Source organism: Macrotis lagotis, chromosome X (genome assembly GCF_037893015.1).
Source record: "Macrotis lagotis isolate mMagLag1 chromosome X, bilby.v1.9.chrom.fasta, whole genome shotgun sequence".
Classification (NCBI taxonomy): Eukaryota; Metazoa; Chordata; class Mammalia; order Peramelemorphia; family Peramelidae; genus Macrotis; species Macrotis lagotis.
Window position 1 is genome coordinate 132,257,876 of NC_133666.1, and position 24,582 is coordinate 132,282,457.

At 36.8% G+C, this 24,582-nt stretch overlaps 1 protein-coding gene across 3 annotated transcripts in view; it reads right to left on the reverse strand.

The window, feature by feature from the left end:
- Positions 1 to 24,582, reverse strand: part of PRKAR1B (protein kinase cAMP-dependent type I regulatory subunit beta) — a 255,717-nt gene that overhangs the window by 94,464 nt on the left and 136,671 nt on the right. For all 3 annotated transcript variants that reach the window (XM_074202616.1, XM_074202619.1, XM_074202617.1), the window contains 2 exons: positions 13,701 to 13,762; positions 12,852 to 12,898 (listed from right to left, as the gene is read on the reverse strand). In XM_074202616.1, coding sequence (XP_074058717.1) covers positions 12,852 to 12,898; positions 13,701 to 13,762 — 109 coding nt within the window. The remainder of the gene's footprint in view (positions 1 to 12,851; positions 12,899 to 13,700; positions 13,763 to 24,582) is intronic.

Sequence of the window (24,582 nt, forward strand, 5' to 3'; positions counted from 1 at the left end):
TATGCCCCTATAAGAGAAGCTACTTTTCCTTACGTTCTGCTGAGGGTACCAAAGTGTACACCAAAGGACACCCAAGTGTGTGTGTCTGCAAAGGCTTTGGGATGAAAAGGAAATGGGTCACTCTTTTCTTGCCATAAATAAAAGTCTTTATTCCATAATATCTTTTTTTAAGGGTTTTTTTTTTTTTTGCAAGGAAAATGGGGTTAAGTGGCTTGCCCAAGGCCACACGGCTAGGTAATTATTAAGTGTCTGAGACCAGATTTGAACCCAGGTACTCCTGACTCCAGGACTGGTGCTTTATCCACTGCGCCACCTAGCTGCCCCTATTCCATAATATCTTTCCTAAGATGGCAAAATATATGTGTTTTTTCCATAAAATGAGGTCTTATTTTTTCAAGTAAAAATAATTCAGTAAAGTAAAAAAAGTAAGTGCATTAGAAAATTAAATTGAAGTTAGATGGTAGAGGTTCTTAAAATTAAGGTCAAGGACTTAATACATTATCCTATCAGCAATAGGGAGTCAATCACTCAAGCTATTTCAGCAATGGAATAAGAGGGTCAAATTCATATAATATTTATGAGATTATTTTGGCTGATGTATGAAGGATGAATTAGAGATGGTGACAGACTGGAGAAAGAGAGAGAAAGACAGACAGAAACAGCAACAGAGACAGGAGACAGACTAGAGAGAGAGAGAGACAGAGAGAGAGAGAACCTAAGAAGCTAGTGAGACATAGTTGGAAGCAGAAGGTCAAGGAAGAATTCTCAGAATAGGTAGCATTGGAGGTAAACTTTGAAGGATGTAATTTCAACTGAAGGTAGAAGGCAGAGAATGAGGACAATGAAGAACTGGAATCAAGATATAGAAAGATAATAAAACAAAGAACCTGGAGGGTATTGAATAACAAAACTCAAAACTTAAGATTTTAATCTTCATACAAAGAGTCAGACATGACTGAAACCTAAATTACAGAACATAGCTCTGATCATATCAACCTCTTGCTCAAAATCTTTCAATGGCCCATTGCCTACTGAATAATCTGTCAGTCAATGTGTGAAATAGATTGGGGCAAGAGAGGATTAACAGAGGCAAAATACAGGAGGGAATAACAGTATATAGACCAGAAGGTAAAGCTGACAGTCTAGGAAGGACCTGAACTAGGGAGAATATAGTAAGAATAAAAAAGGAGGAAATGGATAAAAGAAATAATAAGGAAGATAAATGTTAAAAGCATAAACCAGATCCTGACACTTTTGGAAGGACTTTTACCTTCAGAAATTATGTTTTGTTATATTTCTTCTGTGACCATGAATAGTCTCTTATCATAAAGAAAAATGGAGAACTGAGGCAACTGTCTAGATAAATAAAATCATTTGTCATCTTAGGTTATCTAGTTAATTCAGGGAATGATGGGTTGCTTTGGTTTTTTTTTTGTTTTTTTTACTTTGAATTACACTCCAATTTTCTTCTTTATCCTATGTTTACAGACATTTTAATTGTCAGACAAGAAAATAACACAAGCATAATCAGTCACTATATGTACTTTCCTTCCTTGAGATGATGGGGGGTGGGGGAAAGACTAATAAATTAATGTCCTTTCTTCTCAGGATCTTTGAGCAAGAAAAATCTAAACTCATTTTCACAGAAGATTCCCCAGGAATGGAATGTATTTTACTTCCAGGCTATGGGAGCTGCAGCCTACAATTTGCATTAGCTTCAAGAAGAGTACAGCATGTTCCACATTTTAAAGGTAAACAGTAATATCCCTGCTGACTTGTCTATCAGCTTTATAGTTACAGCTGCACCAGTTGGTTCAATTTTAGATTCAGGAAATTTGTTATCTTCTATAACAAATTTTGGTTTTCCTCCTGCTAAGGAGATAAGGCACTGGGGCATAATGGATGAAGTACTGGGCATAGAATGGGGAAGATCTAAATACAAATCCATCTTCTAAAAAAGAGCAGCAAATTGTGATAGAATGTTAGGTCTGGGATCCAGAAGACATGAATCCAAATAGGTCTTAGGTACTTACTGGCTGTGTGACTTTGTATAAGTCACTTTAATACTTTCTGCCTCGATTTTCTGTACTGTAAAATGGGGGTGGGCAGCTAGGTGGTCCAGGAATAGAGTATTGAGCCTGAAATCAGAAGACTCTTCTTCCCGAGTTCAAATCTGACCTCAGACACTTACTAGCTATGGGACCTTGGGTAAGTCACTTAACCCTGTTTGCTTCAATTTTATCATCTGTAAATTGGAGAAGGAAATGGCAAACTAATCCAGTATCTGTGCCAAGAAAACACCAAATAGGGTCATGAAAAGCTGGACATGACTGAAAGGACTGAGCAACAAACCTAAGCAAATCATTTGATCCCCTGGACTTCAAGGAACAACAAAGACCTAGGCAAGTCAACAATGCATCCTTAGGTCTAATTGCTAGAGACAACTAGTTAGGCATGGTCAATAGAATGTTAGTCTTGGAATCAGGAAGATCTAGGTTCAGATATCTCTCGGATATCTAAGTCTGGGCATGGTGATGAGCAAGCTCTACTCAGAGCCCCAACAGGTAATCCCTCAAAGCTATCAGATGTAGAACAGTCATCAATCTTCATCAGTAGAGCATTTTCTCACTTCCAAGTTTCTATAGCAACCAAGTCACATTTGCACCTTTCTGCCCCTCAAAAAAAGTTCTGGGCTCTCTAGAATAAACAAAATCTACTAGAAGACAATTTATTGGCCTACTGCTATTTTGCTTTCTGTTAGTACAAGACTTCTCTTAATTTTTTAAAAAATATTCTTAACTATTGGCTTCTTCCCCACTCCTAAATACAGGCTGAAGTTTCACCCCTTCTGAAAAACTTCTCACTAAACCCTACCTTTGGCTATCATCTTATATTCCTCCTCCTTTTCTTAGCTAAACTCCTAGAAAATGATGCCTACACTCATCATCTCCACAAGCCAGTCTCTCAGTTTTCAACCTTTTGTGATATGTTTTATTTCATCTCATTATTCAACTGCAGCTTCTCTCTCCAAAGGTACCAGTAACCTAAATGGCCAAATCTGCTGACTTTTTCTCCATTCTCACCCTGTTCAAACCTCTGACTGCTAATCACCCTCTTCCCAGCATACTCTCTCCCTTCTATGTTTTCGTGAAATTGCTCTCTTGGTTCTCTTATTGGTCCGAAGACACCTTTCCCAATCTCCTTTTCTTGTTCACCTTCACCATGACACCTAGTTTTGGGTGTACACAAAGACTTGGTCTTCAACCTTCTCTGTTCTCTACACTCATTCTCTTGGTGACCTCCTCAACTCCCAAGGGTTTAATTATGGTCTCTATTAAGATAATTCCCAGATCTATAGACCCAGTCCTAATCTCTATCTGGAACTCCAATCATAAATCTCTATCTATTGAATATTTCAAAGTGGAAGTTCTCTAAGCACCTCCAATTGTCTGTGCTCCCAGTACTCAGTACAGCGTCAACATAGGTGCCTAATAATGTTTTAAATTGGCTGTCTTGGAATAACTCACATCTCTAAAACACTTAAAATTTTGAAAGTGTGTTCTTCATAACAGCCCTATGGGGTGAACTCACAATATGAGTATCATTAACCCCACTTTATAGAGGCTCAAAGAAGTCAAGTGACTTCCCTGCAACCATACAGCTATTGTTTTTGCTCTATAGCAAATGGTCAAACACCCTTTTTTATAGGGTAGTTTTAATACTTGGCAGTTTGATGGCATGGATTTTCATGCCACATTATAAAAACCTCCAAAATATTTCATAATAAATGGGAAGATAAAAACTACCCAAGGTAGAAAAAATTCCAAATCAATAAATCAAGACATGGTGTTCCAATAATGGCAAATAATAACATATTATTTCATGTGATCCCCTCAATGAAATCCTGTTAAGTAAATGCTGCTATTATTTCAGATAACGAAACTGGGGAAGGAAGAGGTTAAGTGACCTATCCAAGGTCGCACATTTAAGGCTGGATTTGAATTCGGGTTGTTCTTACTCTGAGTTCAGCACTCTTATGCACTATATGGCCTATATCAGTGTGTGAAGCACATCTAGGCAAGATTGTGGATAGAGTCCTGGACTTAAAATCAGGAAAATTCAAGTTCAAATTCAACCTCAGAGAGACTTCCTACCTGTGTGACTGGGCAAGTCATTTCACCCTGTTTGCCTTAGTTTCCTCATCTGTAAAAGGAGCTAAAAAAGGAAATAGCAACTACTCCAGTGGCAAACCACCCAAATGGGGTCACAAAGAGTCAGGCATAACTGAACACAACAATGACAAAATACTTAGTCATTCAATGACAAGGATTTTTATTGACAATTTGTTAACTAAGTGATTAATATTTTTATATCACTCAGTCAACAAAAATGTCTAACTTAATGTTATATGACTATACTACTAGGGTCACAACAGCACTGAAGGAATATCAACTACCTTGAAGGAATATCAACATTCTCAATACAAAAGCAAGTAGGGAGGGTCTATTTTGCCACAGTTACATCCTGAAAAACTAGAATGTGAGGAAGAGGAACATTAGAGTAAAGAAAATGAGAAAAACATCTTTCTATCAATGACTTTAATTTGCACCCTGATAGTTAAAATTCAGGAGTTTAGTCAGAGGACCTGAGTTTAAAGTGCATCTCTACCTCTAACTACCTATGTTATCATAACTAAGTTGCTTAGCATTTCTGGGCCTGATTTTCATTCATTAAATGAAGGGGTTGGACCAGAAAAGAAATGTCAAATTCTGAATAGCAGAGCTATGAATTCCTTAGTGCAACACGAATCAGATTAAAACAAACAAAATCTCTTTTTAATACAATGCAACATAGTTTTCTAAGCTAATCTGCAGGTGATTTTGACATCACTAGACCAGATAACCTCTAAAATCCTTACTAGTTCTAAAGCTTTGATTTGATGAACTTTTCCTGCTTCTAGGATTTTTACTTTCAAAACATTTCACTATATCTTTAGTCTTCCTACTACTCCAAAGCAACCAAGCCTAGTGCCACAGACAATTTTTATAAATAACAAAGGCCTGAAAACAATTAAACAAAGAATTAGACCTCTAAGAGGGCACAAAACAAACTGATTTTTTTTAAACCCATAAAAATTGGTGGATGGGAACAACCTTTTAAGTAGGAATGCTTGGTTCCATGAATAAAGCAAATAGAAAGATTTCTTTTATTTAGAAAAAATGGATTATAGCTCTTGGCAACATGAATTTCTCAGCAGGCATTTCCAGTGTTTCAAAAAACAGAATTTAAACTTAAACTGGTATTTTTTGGCATTTGTTCACCTGTGGTTCTGGTCAGCTTAGGAGTTTGCACAAGTGGGCTCCCTCCCGTTCAGTGACCCATTTTGAGGATACATTTAGGAAAGAAATGTGCTCCTGCTAGGTAAAAGCCTCCCTCCCATCCCCACCCCCAACATCCATGAAAGAAAATGAACCATTATTCTTCTTAAAGACCCAGAGGTAACCAATAGGGGGGAAACTCAGTTTTTATTGGATGCAATTATGCAGATACCAAGCTTCTTCCCTCCCCACACCCACAATAAAAATGAGGATCATCAATGTCATAAAATGCCATCCTAGGGAACCTCCCACGTTGCATATGAAAGCCTCCACTGGAAAAGCTTCTGGCTAGCTGATCCCATCAATTTGGGTCACATGTTCAGGGGTTATTTTATTTTATTGCCAACACTGAAAAGAAAATGTGAATTTACAGAAAGAAATAAACAAAAGGAACTGTGTAAGGCCCAGGAGGTGAAATGTGGAGGTTAGATTATCCTGCTCAGGCAATTTCATATCCATAAGTAGTAATAACAGTAATTATTATAATATATATCCCCATAACTCAAATAGACTCCCCAGGATTCCATTTATTTCATCCCAGGTTCCATTACTGACTATCCAAAGAACTTTTTGATTCCTTCAATGTGGCATCTGCCTGCACTCCTACTTTTTAACTTATTAATTTACACATACCTTCCTATTTATATTGAAAATTAAGTTCATCCCACATCTGTAAGAACTTCTGAATATGACCCTTCAGTGGGCCACACCCAGAGTCTACCAGCATTCAGTACATCACATAGCTGGAAAATGTGATTAGATTGATGGAGTCCAGAAGAGCTAACACATTCATCCTGGAAATCCAAAGTGGCTGAAGTTGCCAGACATCCCATAGACATGGGATTGTCCCATCAGGATGCATAATGGACCTGAGCTTGAGACTAAAGCCAGGAAGTCAAAGTATGCTACTGAAATACAAGATGAGCCCCATTCCCTTCCTGATCCTTGCCCCTCTGCTCCCCTTTCTGATGCTGGCAAGTCAATGATCTTGCAAGGAAGGGAACTTCTTAGATGTCACCAAACTATTATTGGTAGACAGGTACAAAAGCAACTTTAGTCTAGGGATGGAGAGAGGATGATTGAATCTGCCAAGACAATATATTTGGAGAATTCCAGTTACTGGAAAGTGACCTAATTTTTTCCTTTCATGAAATTGCCTCCACATGTCCCCACTCTTGGAGACAAGCCAGCTGTAACACATTTATGCCAGAGGAGAACCCAAGAATAGGTAGTCAGCTGAAAGAAGGATCTATGGAACCATTTTCATGACTTGGGCATCTTCCCCAACATCAGGCAAGGATCAAAAGTGGCCAAACCAAGCCCTAGGTGCTGATAATAGCAAACCACTCCATTATTTTTGCCAAGAAAGTGCCAAATTGGGTCACACAGAGTCAGACAAGACTGAAAAGGACTGAAGAATAACGATAATAGGCAAGGCTCTTGGGGATACAAATGCAAAAATAAAATACAGCCCTGCCCACAGGGAGCTCACATTCCAAAGAAGGGATATAATATGTAAGCAGAGAAGTCAACTTAAAACATATATAAAGTAGTTTTAAGTGGAAGAGAATACTAACTAGGAAATACAAAAAAAATGTTTTGTGTAGGAGGCGAAATTACAATAGCTTTGTAGAAATTTTTTCTCTCCAGGCAATAACCAAGGATAATCGTCTAGTAGCCATAATGATTCATTATCTTTCTTTGATGAGGTAGGAAATACAAATGGGTATCCTGGAGTTGGGGGACTAAAGGTGGGGGGGACTTGAGGGCAGATCAACTAGTTTAAAAAATTCTTGGATTGGGAACAAAGTAGGTGCTTTTTTTCTATGAAGTTTTTAAATGTTTCATTCTTTTAGTGGAGGAGGGGAATTTTAAGAGCCAGTGTGTGCAATTCTCCACCAAAGTCCTATGGGGTTCTAGGATCCTCAAAGGTTGTCAGAGGAGGGCAAGCTCTGTAAGGTTCCACCATGTTTGAAAAACCCATCTAAATTTTTTTTTCTGAAGATAAGCCCAACTAATTGTAGAAATACCCAGAAACAAAAAGATGGATATCAGGTGATAGAATTCTTAGCAACAATTTATGAAACTAAGGAAATGTAGGACCTGTGAGCTATAGTAGTAAGTAATAGTGTTGGTAGTAGTAGTAGTAAATAGTACTAATAAAAGTAGTAGTAGTGGTAGTAGTAGTAGTAGTAGAAATTGTAATTATAGCTCTGTAGTGCAGAAATAAAAAACTATTCCAATCACTTCTACCATCTTTAATAGAAAAGGGTATGGAAAATATCTTTAGGGACTGTGCAGGACTCATCAGATTTATTCTAGAATCATTCTGAAGGGAGGAGTATAAAGGTTCCAATTCCTGGTTTGATAATATGATCTCCTTGAGGAGCTAGAATGGTTTGTATGATAGGATCACTGTATTTGAGACAAGTCTCCCTTCCCCTTTATTACCACATAAATTAAGCTCAGTTTTTCTCTAAGAAAAAGCCTCAAAGCTATTCCTGGGTCTTGATTTGCATCCATTAATGTAGTTTCCCTGTAGCCTCTGGACATACTGACATGGTTTGCTAGTCATAAAAAGGCTTGCCCAAATGAGTGTCCCAAAGCTAGGCCACATCAAGCTCTATTGACCAGACATATTTCTATATAGAGACAGGTTAGGGAGGAGAAAGACTTATCTACCCCAAGAGCTGGTATATGCCTCTTGGATATTCTTTCCATAGTATGTCAAAGTAAATCTTTTGTTAACTGTTGAATGATCTACAAGTAACTTATTTCATTCCCTTATCAAATTCAACCTAAGAGGGTACTAATCAGAATCAGACCTACCCCAAACAGATAGGATTGCATAGGCTTGAGCTAGAGTAGATAATAACGGGTTTTGCAAAGCATTTTCCCAACAACCTGTGAGTTAACTATGAGTTAAGTCTAAGTTAACTCATTATAAGTAGCACATGTATTCCCAAGCATCAGGCTCAAACTATGCCTGAATCAGATATACTTCTGCATCATTGTTAACTCTAAGTGGTCATTTTATTTTTGCTTGAAGACTTTACCTCCTTATCCTACCCTATGATAGACGAACTGATATTGGGGTGGCACAGGAGATTATATTAGAGCAGCAGCCTTGGGGTCAAGAAGACACAAGTTCACATCCTTTCTGAGACACTTACTAATTGAATGAACCCAAGCAAATCATTTACCTCTGTCTGCCTCAGGTCTTTATTATTGTCTATCCTACATTCTCTATCTTGTACATATGAATTGCATGAGTGATCTCCAGTTTAACCTAGTTATATCGTGTCTGCATGCTGTTTCCCCCTTTCCTCCTTGAGAAAAGGATTGTTTTTACCTTTCTGTGTCTTACCAGTTCCAGACAAATAGTAGACAATAAATATTTCTTGACTGCTAGCAGACTATAATAAACCTCTTATTTGCTGCCATAGAAAACTCACAGGGAAAAAAATTCTACCAATTCAGAGCAATATCTTCCCCAGAATTGTCTGGGGAATTCAGAAATTAAAATGACTTAGGGTATGAGGCAACTAGGTGGCACAGTGGATAGAGCTAGGGCCCTGCCTCAGGAGTACCTGAGTTCAAATTTGACCTCAGACACTTAATAATTACCTAGCTGTATGGCCTTGGGCAAGTCACTTAACCTCATTGCCTTGCAAAAACCTAAAAGAAAAACTACTTAGGGTGACAAAACCAATGTGCATATAAGGGAGGTGGCCCTCCTGATTCAGAGGTCAACTTTTTATCATGCCATGCTATCTCAGCTTCCCTTTTTAAGTTCTCACAAAGCATCCCTTTTAAAGGATTCTAGAATCTAGCAAAGAATAGAAGCTTATGGTGTTGAAACTAAGTTACCATACCCCAAGTTCAGGGTTCTTTCCGCTATTCCCTGGGAACTAAATATTGAATCAGGAGAATGAAGAGTTTCATAACTTGCGATCCATTTCCTCCATGAATCTTCCTGAAGGTTCCAGCCCTCCCAGATGTCCTTCTTCTGAATTCTTATAGCACTTTGCAACTTGCCCTCACAATTCACGTTCAGTGAAATTCGGTCTTTAATTCTTCTGTCACTTCATTTGTACTGTCTCACCAAGCAAATTTCCCCTTTAAAGAGGAAAACTTTAAATAAAGAAATAAAGAAACCTTAAAGGAAAGGAAGAATTCCTTCCATATCTCCAGCAAACTAAGCCACATAATAAGCACTCTGTCACTACCATTTTCATCTTTAGTCCTTTAGAAAGAAGATTCTTCCCATTCTCTTGCATCAAATAGCCAGTGGATTATTTGTACTTGTCCATGTCAGTAGTTTCTGCAGGCCATTCTACATATCTTTTTTTTTCCTCCAGAAAAAAAAAAAAATGCTTTTACCAGCAGGAGATGAATTTGTGGTCAAGTGGTTTGAGCACAGGACAAGAAACCAGGAAGTTGTGCCTTCTAATCCTAGCTCCACCACAGACTTCCTTTGTGGTTGTAGGCAGCTGGATGAGCAAGCTTCTTCATGCCTCAGTTTCTTGCTAAGACAGAGATCCCAAAGCCAGTGCAGGCTTTTTCAATTTGTACAAAAAGCCTGCATCACAAGTCTCAAAGCTAATAAATTGAGACTTTCTAAGGTGGCAAGGTTCATTAAAAGGAGAAAAATGACATTACCTTTTAATTTTCTGATGCAACAATCTTTCTGTGGAGTGGACTTAATATGTACATTTTGCCAGCAAGATAGGAACAATGAGTCAGAAGGATTTCCTGTATAAGTAATACACTTCCAGAGGCAGAGTGTAAGGGGTTTTTTTTCAGTTCCCAGAAAGACTACAATTAGACGGTCAATTTGACATGAACAAACTGCTAAAAAAGGTTTTTTTAAATGTAAAAACTTTCACTAAAATAGCTGCAAACTGCTGCCTGAATTTCAGTGAGAAGAAAAATCCTTTAAATAGCCTAGAGACAACCTCACTGGGTGACACGCAGTCCTACAATGCCATTCACGAAGAAGGAATGCAGCCCATCAAGTCTGGCAACTGTGTTCTAGCTTTTGGGGCTGCATGAGGGTTCGGTACCCAGGCAAACCTCAGCATCAGCTACCTTTATGGCACCAGCTGTGGCAAAACTGGGAAGAAGCAAACACTATAACAAACAAGAACTTCTTTGATAGTTTTCTATGATTTGCAAGGAAGACCATAGGTGGATACTTATGAAGATGACATTTTTAGGGAAAAAATTGACCTTTCAAACATTTATTAAGAACTAGAATGTACCCACTGTGCTGGGTGTGAAGCATAAAAAAAGCAAAGTGAAATGTTTTCTGCCCCCAAGTAAAAAAGTAATTATTCAAGAAGAAAAATGGAAGAGAAAGAACCCTAAGAGTAGCAGTAAAGATTAGGGAAGTATTCAGGGAGGAGATGAATCTAGAGTTGAACCTTCAAGGTAAGCAAGAATTCTGAGGAAATAGAGATGAGGTGGGAATTCATTCCAGGCCTGGGGAATGTCATGCAAATGCATAGAGATGGACAAGTTCAATGAAGAGGTAGAGCAGTTTGGTTGAAATGCAAGCTCCATGCAAAAAATAGTATGAAATAAGGTTAGAAAGCTAGATGATTGATAGAAGATTGTACCAATTACACCAATGATTGGTTCAGGATGAAAGGAACATTAATCTAGGGAGCCTTAAATACTGGTCTAAAGAGTTTGTATTTTATCCCATGGCCAATAGGGAACCATTGAAGATTATTGAGCAAGGGAGTATCATGGTCAGCCAGTTGCATTATAAAGATGATTCTGGCAGTTATGAGGAAGAAGAATTGAAAGCATAAGAGACTGGAAGCCAGGAATCTACCTTGGAAACTATTATAGTAGTCCAGGAAAGAGATGCTGAGGGTTGGACCTAAATCAGCAGCTATGTGAGTGGAGAGTTAGAGAGAGTATGAAATGTTGTGGAGGTACAACTGCATTTGATCATATGAGAGAAAGAAAAGAATCAAGATTGAGTTTCAAATTATGAAACTCTGTGATTGGGAAGATGATGGTGCTCTCAATAGAAATAGAGAAGTTTGAAACTGAGGAGGAGAGGAAGTTTGTAAGTTCCATTTTATATATGTTGAGTCAAAGAGGTATACAGGGTGTCTTTTGGAGAGAAAAGAGAAGCAGCTTCCAAGGCACTAACCCTGGGAAAAATTCATCCAAAGGGAGTTGGAGAAGGATTATGACTTGTCAAAGAAGACTGAGAAAGAGAGGTCAGATAGATAGGAGAACCACTGGAGAAAAGCATCATGCTAATCAAAAGGAGTGCTTCAAAGGAGGGAATGGTCAACAGTATCAAAAACTGCAAAGAGGTCAAGGAAAATAAGGCCTCAGAAAAGATCACTGGATTTAACAATTAAGAGGATGCTGATAAATTGAAAAGAGTAGCTTTGGTTGAATGGTGGGGTCAAAAGGCAGATTGCAAATGATTGAGAAATGAGTGGATGATAAGAAAGTGGAAGCTATCAATGTTGACAATCTTTCCAGGAGTCTGGCAGTGAAAGGGAGGAGAGATATAGGACAATAGTTTGAGGAGATGGCAGGGTCATAGTAAGGTTTTTAAGGATGGGGTAATTCTGAGTGTGTTTGTAGGCACTGGAAAGAGCTAATAGATAAGAAAAGGTTGATTATGATTGAAAGAATGATTGATGGGGCAAGTCCTGAAGAAGATGGAATTAACAGTGCAGAGAGAACAGGTATCCATAGTAAAAAAGGAACACCTCTTCCCCAGAGATAGGATGGGTGGAAAAGCAGTGAGGGTTTTAAGATATAAAATAAGGGATAAGAGAGAGCATATGAAAAAATAACCTCTATTTTCTCACTAAATTAGGGGTATGAGAGAGGATAGTTCTTATGCTAGAGGGAAAGAGGAAAGAAAGTTTGGAACCATCACTGAGAGGATTCTCAAAGGCCCTTAGTTGGCAACTTGATTTAAGGTCTTGTCACAGGCTGAAAGTACAGTTAAGGATGGAGAAAGCAAACAACAGGTCTTGCTGATTAGAGATTCCATATTTTTTGAGATTTTATTACAGTACTCATAAGATCATAGATCAAAAGCTAGAAGGGACCTCAGATACAATATAGTTTAATCTCTTCAATTTACAAATAAAGAAACAGAGGCCCAGGGAAGTTAATCAGGACTTCTGAAAAAAAAAAGACTAGTAAGAACTAGCAGTATTAATGTAAATGATATATAGAAGGAGATTGTAGTGAGTACCTTTGTGGTATGTATATATATATATATATATATATATATATATATATATATATATTCCCATAAAGATGCAAATATACCATATTTAATATAAACGTATAATATACAGGAGAAGGTTTCTAATGAGCTAAGCTGGTGCCAGCAACAAAATTTGTTAAATGAAGTTAAATAGTCATCAAATAGCTTCAGTAAAGAGAGTTAATATTTTCCTGAGGTTAATATAAAATACTTACATCAACTTCTCCTTGATCAATGACGTAGAAATTATCACCTTCATCTCCTGGAGAAGAAAAAAAATTTTAAAGATAATATAGAAAATATTGAGAAAGTTAAAAACATGTAAATTACATACACCTTATTAAACAGCATTTTCTTTCTCTTTCTTTCTCCTCATTGTTTCTTTCTTCCCTCCTTTTCCTTCTTTCATTCTTTTTTTCCTTCCTTTCTTTTCTTTCTTTTTGCCTTTCCATCTGCCCTCCCTTTTTACTTCTCTTTCTCTTTCTCTCTTTCTCTTCTTCCCCCCCTCCCTCCTTCTTCCTTCCTTCTCTTTATTGGGTCTCTTTATCTTGTCTAGGCTTAAAGTTCAGGGGCTACTCAAAGTCCAACTCTACTACTGATCAGCATAACATTCCTTGGCTCTATTTCTGACCTCTGCTGTTTTGTCTCTCCTTAGATAACCTTCACCATACTAGTATTGAACTTAGTAATGCCACCCTTTTGGTTTAGTTCATTACAATCCAGAATTCTCAAGCTCAACTGAACCTCAAGAATCAGCATCCATTAGTACCTGCAAATACAGCTATGGACCACCATGCCTAGCTAAATTTTATGTTTAAAATTGTTTCTCATAACCATTTAAAAGTAATATTCCAGATCTTATAAATTTGGAATTCTTAGTGACTAGAGAAAATTATAAATAGAGCCACAACAGTTTGCTAAGCATACTGTTCTTAGATCACAGTTAATAAATTCTATAATGCACAAATGATTTTCTTTTAATATTTCTATCAACATATAATTAAACATTTAGTGAAATTCTTGCAACATTGCCTCTTATTCAGGAAAAGAACAGGAGGAATTACCTTGCAGTATGACTGTTTCTCCAGCAATATGAGTGACAGGAAACATGGCATCAAAAATGTCACTAGAAAATAAAATATATTTAAGTTGCAGTTATATGCATAGTTTAAAAATTATATTCTTCATATTTTAAAGTAAAAGGTCAATATCTACTGGTCTTCATTCATTAATGAATTGACTATTCATTGATTTTTAATTAAAACAAAGCAAAACAAAAGTCATTTAGCTTAAATCTAACGCTAGCAAGAGCAAACTTGAATAAATATAATAATTATACATTAAATTTAGAACTATTACAGTTGAGATTAAATGTTTAAATATATGAAATGCTTAACATGTTGATTCAACCAACTGACATCATCCTAAAGTTACCATGAAGAGGACACATGAAATGGAAACACTGAAAACTAAGCAACTTATATGTTGTATTTTCCAAATTTACAAGTGAAATTGGCTGTACAAACAGGACACAAATTGGATTGCAAAGGCTCTAAATTCATTCAACAATGAGTTGGCAGAAGTAGAATCAAAGTTGGTAGGGAGATGTTTATTGAACTCTGAAATTAGATGAATAAATATACATCTCCTAAGAAGTCACAGATGCCCATTGATCAGAGAATGACTGATCAAATCATAACATATGAATGTAATGAAAAATACTGTTCCATTAAAAAAAAAAAATCCAGAGAAACAAGGAGAGTCTTGATGCCGAGAATGGAAAGCAGAGCCAGAACAATCTACACAATGATTACAATAATACAAAAGAAAATAGCACTGAAAGACATCAGAATTCAAATTAAATGCACTGACCAATCTAAATTCCAGAGCATTGTTGACGAAAAACACACCCCCACTCCCCCCTAGCCCAATTCAGCAAAGAGAAAAATAAGACAAGTAATGTCTCATCTACTATAAAAAAAAGTGGATTTAACTATATTTCTCTGTTCTAAGGTAGGGTTCTATGGAAATGATTGTGCTGTTAAAAAACAAAAAAAAAACATTAATATACTTTTTTGGGGGGAGAAGTTGAATGGTTTCTGGGGATTTTGTAAATCATCTTAGACAAGTCCCTCATTTTATAGAATTGAGACCCATAGAAAGCGAGTATCTCATCCAAGATCACATGAATCAACAAGCCTTTATTAAGCATCTACTGTTTGCCACTCTGCTAGATGCTGAGGATATAAAAACAATAAATGAAAAAGTCAATATTCTCAAAGAGTATGTGAGGGAGGAAATAACAAAGACATATGGACATAGATACAAGGATAAACAAAAAGAATAAGAACAAATTAAATATAAGGTAGTTGAATTCAGATGATAGTAGGAGTTAGAGAAACAGGAAAGACTTCACATAGAAGGTGATATTTGAGAAGAATCTTGAAGAAAGAGGGATTCGAGGAGCCTGAATTGAAGGAAAATGCATTCAAGGCATAGGGGTTATCATCATTTTGAAGCCTGGGAAAAGGGGAAATGGAGCATCCCAAGAGGAACAGAAAAAAGGTCACATAACAACTTGTTACATCTTGCTGGGTTTATAGAAACTGAATGGGTTGCAAATTCCTTTCCTTTACAAATATATGGAAATGAGCAAAGCCTTTAAAAGGATAAGGACTACCCAGTGTTGTTTTTGTACAACGACTTGAGTCACACAAAAGTGGAGTTACCAAACCATTCCAAAGACCACTGAGCTTTTGATGGCTGTTAAAATCCTTAGGTAGGAAATGCTTGCTATAAAATTCTAAGGTTAGCTTATTTCCTGTCCTAACTGGTTTAAAAAAATAATTCTTGGAAACGTGCACTCACCAGTTAAAAGCTGAGACTATTTTTCCCTTCAAGAGAACAAGCTACAGAAGTAGTCCTGAGGTGCTAACTGATGCAAAGAACTTAGAGCCAAGAAACATCATAGTACAATTTCTTAAACAGTGAATTCTTTTTGATTTTGCTTTTGATGATCAAATGTTTGTTTTTCACTGCCCTGTTCACAATCCAGGATATTCAATTTCTCTCTATTTTCCTTTGAGTTCTTCTGGTCATTACCTAACTGCCATTAAGCTGTATGACCATGAGCAAAATACTTAAACTCTCTGGGTCTCAGTTCCTTCTTTTGAACTAGATAACTTCTATTATAACCTCCATCTTTAATATTCTATCATCTTAGAATTCTTATAATAAAATGGTAGATTTATTATTATTATTATTCTAATAGTATAATAACAACAAAATGTTTGCTGACTAGAAAGATGATGAGAAAATACTGTGGTCCCTTTAATACCTTATTTACAATTTTTTTAATGGAACTATTTATAAAAGGCACCAATCTTATATAAAATAAGACCAATGAATGTAATTGAAGTGTATTAGTAAATGATTTATAACCAGCCTTTTAGGAGGAAAAATGTATATATGACACACTTTCAAGTTTCATTTACTTGATCTATTATTTTCACAATCACTTAAGTCCCGACTTAACAAAATAAGAAATCAGGCCCTAACTTATAGTATTTGTCAGCTTTCAGAGTGTATATGTTCATGCAGAAAATATTATAATCAGCTCTCTTGAGATGACTCCAGCATCTATTGTTGTGTTATTATATATTAATAAAATTACTAATAAATAATATTACTATTATGTAGTAAGAATTACCAAAAATGAGAAATTCAAAGAAACATTGGAAAATTAGAAATGATACAGAGCAACTTAAGTAGAACTAGAAGAAAAATATATACAACCACCAAAACATTAAAAAGGATCTTTCAATGATAGTAGATATCCTTCTTGGTATCAGAAAATAGGTGATGAAATGCACCTTCCTCCTCTTGACTAAGAGGCAAGGGATAATGGGGACAGAATGTTGTGTCTTCATTGTGGCATCATCATAGTTATCAGTTGTTTTTGTCTATTTTTTAATTATATTAAAAATTTAAAAAAATTTTAATAATGTAATTTTTTTTCCTCAAAGAAATAAATTATCTTTTAACTTCCCCCTCCCTAGGAATATGGTTCTTCCTATTCTCTTCTGTGCTGACTTGGACAACTTGAATTTGTATATCTCCTAAAATAGGGTTCTTAAATTTGTGTGTGTCATGGGTCCATCTGACAAGATTGTGAGACCTCAGAATAGTTTCTAAAAATTCACAATTAAAGGAAATGTTCAATTTCAGCTAGGGCAGTCAGTAAACATTTAATAAAGGACTGATGTCCTCAGTCCTCAGGCAAAGAAAGGCGAGAGATAGTTCTTACTCTCAAGGAACTCCCAGTCTAATGGGGCAAATAATATGAAAAATAAAGATAGATTTTTTTTTCCTCATCCAAGTTCAAATATAATTACAGGACCCTAGGGTTCCAGAGACCCCCTGATCTAAGAGTTGTCCAACTCCTTTCACCCTGTCTTCAAAGATAAATTAGCTAGGTAGTTGGAGTCCTTATTTTTAAAGACTGAACTCTCTTCACACAGTTCAACCTGATATAGAAAGGGGGAAAAAAATTTACAAATTCAAGCACTCTACAAAGTAAGTTAAGAAGACATAGCACTCTTATCCACAAGAAGTTTGTGAATGACTACAATAGATTTTCTTTCCTGATTGAATTATCTCAAGAATTTCTCTTCTCCCTAATTCCCTCTGCCTACAAAGACATAGTCTAAGACAGAGGGTGAAGGCACAGCAGAGAAATTCCAGCTTGTATCATAAATGACAAAAGCCTTCTTTTAACACAGGTAATGCCCTTTGACAGCTTTATTTCAAGGAAATGCCTGTTAGACCCATTTTTCCCAAAGATGAAACCATAATGCACCAGATGCCCCCACAACTAATAACTGTGAAAGAAATAAGCTAGCAAGAATTTAGAATCCTAGGCCATCAAAAGTAAATTAAAATATGTTCTATCAGCCAACTCTCCCGACTTCTCCCTCTGCTGAATAACTATTTTTCCACTTTCCACATCCTTTCAAACAAAACTCAATCCCTTCCGAAGAAACTTAATGGCATTAAAAGGCTCTGGCCTTTTCTGTCTTTTCTAATGGTGTCACGTACAATAAAATGACCTGAAAGAATAAAAACTGTTTTCAAGTTGAATCTAGCAGTAATCTCTTGGGGATTTTAGTGCAATCAGTGGCACGTCTTTAAAAATTCTTACCCCCTTATTATCTGTACCATATATTTTGACACTTGACTCTATCCAACTTAGTACTTTATTAAATATGTACTTTATTAAATATTATCTTGCATTCTTCTATAATTGTTCTGTGTACATGAGTTTGGTCTCCCCAACCAGAGAATAAACTCCTTGAAGGCAGGCAACAAATCATGTGCTTCTTATTCTTCAAATACAATTGGTTCATAGATTGGACTCTGTCACAGAAAAAAACAACTAAATACTTTTTTTTTTAGGTTTTTGCAAGGCAAATGGGGTTAAGTGGCTTGCCCAAAGCCACACAGCTAGGTAATTATTAAATGTCTGAGACCAGATTTGAACCCAGATACTCCTGACTCCAGGGCCAGTGCTTTATCCACTGAGCCACCTAGCCGCCCCTCAACTAAATAATTCTAAACAGGTTTTAATTACAAGGCCATACATTATAAAGTATGGGTTTTTCCCTTCCAATGCAATCAAATTTTTAATTTTTAAAAAATTTCTATTGCCAAGCATTTTTTTTCTCAATCTTACCCCTCCCACACACAATGAAAAAGAGAAACAAAACCCTTCTTAACAAATCTGCATAGTCAAACAAAACAGATTGGCAATATTAACCATGTCCAAAAATGTATGGCTCACTCTGCATATTTAATCCATTGCCTCTCTAATCAGGAGGTGAGGCAACTCTTTCCTCAGATATTGTAAAAAGATATTGGTTACCTTCAGGTCTCTCAGCAACAATTATTTTCTTATTTTGGACGATGTCCTAGGGCACTAAAGAAATAAATTTGTTCTGAGTATCACAAACCCAATTTCTGTAGAGGAAGATGAATTTTTCTATCCTCTTTTAGTCTTTCCTTTTTTTTTCTGCCTGTTTGAATGGCTCTAGTGCCCACACTCCCTAAGTTATTTATTTTGAATTTGTTCTATGAATTCTTGTTTATGTACATGTTGTCTTCACCAAAAGAATGTAAGTTCACTGAAACTACAGATTGTTTTGTGTTTGTCTCTATATTCCTAGGGCTTGTCATGTAGTCAGTGCTAAAGTGGCTTGATTGATTCATCTCTTAGAAGGTACAAATTCCATTTCTGACATTTTCTAACTGAATGGTGGTGGTGGGCAGGTGTTTGTGTGTGTGTGTGTGTGTGTGTGTGTGTGTGTGTGTGTGTGTGTGTGTGTGTTCAGTCAGTTTCAGTCATATCTTATTTTTCATGAACCCATTTGGGGTTTTCTAGGCAAAAACATTTCTTTCTCTAGCTCATGTTATAGATGAGGAAACTGAGGCAAACAGGATAAAGTGACTTACCCAGAGTCATACAGCTGGTAAGTGTCTGAGGCAGGATTTGAATTCATGAAGAGGAATCTCCCTAACTCCAGGCCTGGTACACTATCCATTGTTCCACCTGTTTCCTCAACTATAAAATGGGAATAGCACTCACACTAACTACTTCTACAACTGTGGGAAGAGTGTTTTTCTTTTTTCTTTTAAATCTTTGTACCCCCAGTGCCTGGCATAATGCTTAGCACATAGGAGACATTCTTTATACTTAATGAGCGTTTGATCTACGATTAGAGAACTAGACCTTTGGAAAGAAGCATTCAAATTCACGTCTTTCCTAATAGACTATGGGAATGCCATACTTAATGTTTATAAGGGGTTTCAAAAACATTTTTAAAAAATCTCAAAGTAGTTGCTTCTAGGTAAAGATTAAATCAAAAGTTAAGTGGTTGGTCTTCGAGGGTAGGGAAAGATGGGAGGATTGGGAGGGAGGGAGGAAAGGAGGAAGGAAGATAGGAAGGCAGAAAGGGAGGAAGGGAGGGGGGGGAAAGGGAGGGATAGAGAGGGAAGAAAGAAGAGTAGGAGATAGGGAGGAACAGCCTTGGCCAACCTTTTGTAGTTAAGTCCCAGAGTGATAATTTTTTTTGGGGCCGTATAATTTTCAGCAGTGTGCATATAGTGCTGGTCTAGAGTCATGAAGACCTGAGTTCAAATTCAACCATAGACATAAATTATCTTTTAACTCCTCCCTCCCTAGGAATATGGTTCTTCCTACTCTCTTCTGTGCTGACTTGGACAACTTGGATTTGTACATCTCCTGAAACAGGGTTCTTAATTTTTTTGTGTGTCATGGGCCCATCTGGCAATATTGTGAGACCTCAGAATAGTTTCTGGATCAGTTCAAAACTCCTTAACAATACAATTAATAGTCATTTAATAAGAAATACTTACTGATTGAAACCACTTCTAACTATTGCAGATGAGTTTTCTTTGATGTCTTTGCTAGTGGTATGATACATCAGAACCAGATAGAAATATAGTCATTCATGCCTTTAACATTTTTTATTAACTATCTATTGCTTACAATACATTGTGCTAGGTTTAAAAGGGAAAAAAAGGATAGAATTTCTGCCCATAGAGAATTCGGAACTCAAAATTTTTTTAAAAATTAAAGTTAAAAATGTCTGTATACTTAATTGGGAAAATTATTTATTTAAAATTACTTATTATTTATTTTATCTTAATTTAAAACAAAAAACTAAATATTCATTTGATAAATGAAATTTCAAGCACTATTTGATGAAAAAAAAAAAAGCAAAATAACTAACCCTCAAAGAACCCATAACCTAGTTGGAGAGACAAGATATGTAACTCTAAAACAGTAAATATATAATTATCTGTGGTGATATATGTTATATGGTGACAACAAAGAATGCTGAACTGAACAGGGAAAATTCCATGGAATAAGTAGCATTTATTCTGGGCTTTGGTGTACGGAATAGATTTGAACAGTTCTGGGAGGAAGTTCTGGGAGGAAGTCTCAGGTACACTCAGGGGTATAATCAGTCATTTGCAGACCAGGGCAGCTGCCCTAGACAATGAACCAACCAATTCAATGCAATGAACAATGATTAATTAAGCCTGTATGTATGTACAATAATACCGTGCTAGATTCTAGAGTTAAAAAAAAGTTAAAATAAGACAGTCCTTGTCTTCAAAGAGCTTACAATAGGGGCAGTAAGTACACAAATGACTAAAATACAGACATGATGTGGTAAGTACAAAGAAAAGAGTCAAAAACTAAAAAAGGAGTGACTACTGATTTGGGGCTACAAGGAAAGGAAGGACAAGAAGAGGGCATAGCACCCAGATGACATAGCCATCCAGCCCTTTGCTAATACAGTTACTCCTAAGGAATGTAGAAATAGGAAACCTGGGAACTGCCAGGTCTTGGGCAACAGATTAATACAAAAGCAGAGAGCAATTATCACCAATCAATCAATGAAAAAGATCAATAAATATCTACCATAAATAACTATCTACCACTAGCTGTTGGAGACTGAGTCACAACTAGTCTTTGATGGATTTACCCATGGGCACAATGGAAGACAGAAATAGAATTAACTACTGGAAAAGCAGGTCTATGTGACAGAGTGTCCACCTGTAGCTAGGAGTGCTTCCTGGAGTCAGAAAGACTCATCTTCCAGAGTTAAAATCCAATATCACCCACCTACTAGATGTGTGACCCCTAAGCAAGTCTCTTGTCCCTGTTTACCTCAAATTCCTCATCTGTAAAATGAGCCAGGGAAGAAAATGGCAAACTACTACACTATCTTTGCTAGGAAAATACCAATTGAGGTTACAACTAAAACACTGAAGAGCAGAAATACATAGAATAAAAAGTCACATCACAGCCTTCATATAGTCTACTTTGGGGGGGACAGCAAGATTTTCATGCTTATATTAGAGCTTCCATGATAAAAGATTCTATCAAATTCATATTTGGGGGCTCCCCCCTATCAAAATACATTAAGCCAATGCTTAAAAGTAGAAGGTGGGGTGGCTAGGTGGCGCAGTGGATAGAGCACTGGCCTTGGAGTCAGGAGTACTTGAGTTCAAATCCAGCCTCAGACACTTAATAATTACCTAGCTGTGTGGCCTTGGGCAAGCCACTTAACCCTGTTTGCCTTGAAAAAAAAATGCAAAAAAAAAAATGAAAAAAAGTAGAAGGGAACTTGGAAATCATCAGATCCCTCTCTTTAGCTTTGCAAAGGTGAAAATAAGGCCCAGAGGCTGTGATTTTCCCAGGGTCACTCAGATAGCAACTACCTGGGGCAGAATTTGAACTCAAGTCTCCCAGATCCAAGTCCAGAGCTCTAACCACAGCAGCACACTCCCTTTCCAAAGGAAATAAAAAATGTTTAGCCTTAAAAAAAAGTTCATTTAAAAAATCATAGGGAGGGGGTACATCTGGAGGAAAAAACAGAAATATATTACCTATAGCTGGGATATATTCATAAGTGCTTGTGGATTGAGTGATTCCACAGCAGAATAGCTTTTAAAGGCAGCCTTAGTAATTGTACTCAGCTTATGAGGAACATTCGAAGCAGCTTTAAACTGTATGGTGACAGAATTTTTGCAAGACAGTTAAGCCTCTGTAAACTTTTTTTTTAGGTTTTTTTTGCAAGGCAAATGGAGTTAAGTGACTTGCCCAAGGCCACACAGCTAGGTAATTATTAAGTGTCTGAGACAGGATTTGAACCCAGGTACTCCTGACTCCAGGGCCAGTGCTCTATCCACTGCGCCACCTAGCCACCCCCTATAAACTCTCTCTTCTTGTCACATTTCTTTAATCCCTAGGCTTTTGTATAATGCCTTATAAGCCACACCCTTAGGTAGTCACCTCTCTCCACTATTTGTGGAGATCTATTAGAGCTTTACCCTCATTTATATAATCAGAAACAAGGACTAGATACTTTATTAGCATGAGTCTATGACGCCTATGGGAAGGAAGGGTCTAGCATTTGTTTCCCATCTCTATAAAAAGTCACAATTACAATCTAGGGGCAACTTTCAGGAAGTAGGTGACCAAGGACCCATCCATTGTCTAAAGGGAATGAAGAAAGGTTGGCATAAATAGATATCCTAAATGTAAGGGCAATCTCTTATATAACTATCATGGACCTCCTCCCATTCCTTTCTCTTCTTCTGTGTCTTGATGATCTTTGCACCAAAGTCCAATGACTCCCCTAGGCAGCTAGGTAGTGCAGTGGATAGACTGCAGGGTCTAGAGTCACATCTTCCTGAGTTCAAATCTGGTTTCAGTTATTTTGAGCAAGTCACTTAACCCTATCTGCCTCAGTTTTCTCATCTATAAAAATGAGCTGAAGAAGGAAATGCCAAACCATTCCAGTATTTTTGCCAAGAAAACTTCAAATGCAAAGGGTAGGAATTATTTAATTTCTCCGCATTCCAAATTCTCTCACTCCAGCCCCTCTCCCATTGACTGAGAAGGTAAAAAATGTTATATGAATGAATATGGGTCTAACAGGCATTTCCTTGAAATAAGGCTATCAAAGGGCATTACCTGTGTAAAGACCAATGATCCCTGTCATTTCTGAGGTTTGGTGATATTCTTATTTATTTAACAAGGCAATGGGGTTAAAGTGACTTGCCCAAGGCCACACAGCTAGGTACTTATTAAGTGTCTGAGGACAGCTTTGAACTTAGAGTCCAATTCCAGGGCCAGTGCTCTATCCACTGGTCACCTGGCTGCCCTGGCTTGGTGATATTCTCGACCCTGATCCATCTTTCCTTCTATTCCTGAAATGTTAGAGTGGAAATTGTAATACATTTTGAATCAGAAGACCAAGGTTCTAATTCTGATTTAGTTACTGTTTACTGCTTACAAACCTCCTGGCTTAATCAATTTGAGCCTTAACTTCTTCAAGCACCAAAGGAGGGAGTTAGGAGAAAAGGCTCCTAAAACATTTACCTATTCTGAGAAGAGGATAAAATAGTAAGAAGGTTATAATCTTGGAGATTTTCAAAAATTCTCTAAATGAGCTCTTAAAGGATGACACAATGAACCATTTAAAGTATTGGGTCTTCTTTAGTATGACCTAAACATGTCTGTAATAAAGGTCTGTTACTCTGAACATTTCTAGTCCATTTGACTCTTTTCTGAAAGCCTTCAAATCCCCAAACAACTGGCACAGACAGTTAAATGGTTAAATCTGGCCAAAAAAATTCCCAGGACACTAGAACCACTGGGTAAAATTTCCCAGGACTCAGGTCAGTCTTGCTTCTTATTTGGAAAAAAAAATCTTTGTTTTGTTTAAGAGTTTATTTTTTTTAATGTTTCCTCATAGGCCACCGGGGAAATATACAATTAGCCTCTGAGAAAATCAGTCCTACTCTCAATTTTATGGAAATTCAATTCAGGTTTGTGTGTTTATAGATGCCTACTATAAAATGGTTTATATTTTCATGCAAAAATATCATTATGTCTACCAAAGCACTTAATTCTTCAATAAGAATTAGACCACCATGGGTGGCTAGGTGATGCAGTGGATAAAGCATCAACCCTGGAGTCAGGAGTACCTGAGTTCAAATCCAACTTCAGACACTTAATAATTACCTACCTGTGTGGCCTTGGGCAAGCCACTTAATCCCATTGCCTTGCAAAAAAAAAAACCCTAAAAAAAAAAGATTAGATCACCTATTTAATTTTACTCTATGATTTTTATGTTGGTTAGTGGAATCACCAAATGATGGAACCAACAAATATTTACCATGTACTATAATCTCCAAATCTCCGGTGAATGCAAAAGCAGTTTGGCATTGTCCTTCCCTCAAGGAATTTACAATTGAATTGAAAAGACCAATGTGGGAAAAAAATTAGAGAATAATATAATTAACGTTAAGTTTCATCTTTTAAAAAGGGGTTGAGAAAGTTAAAAATTG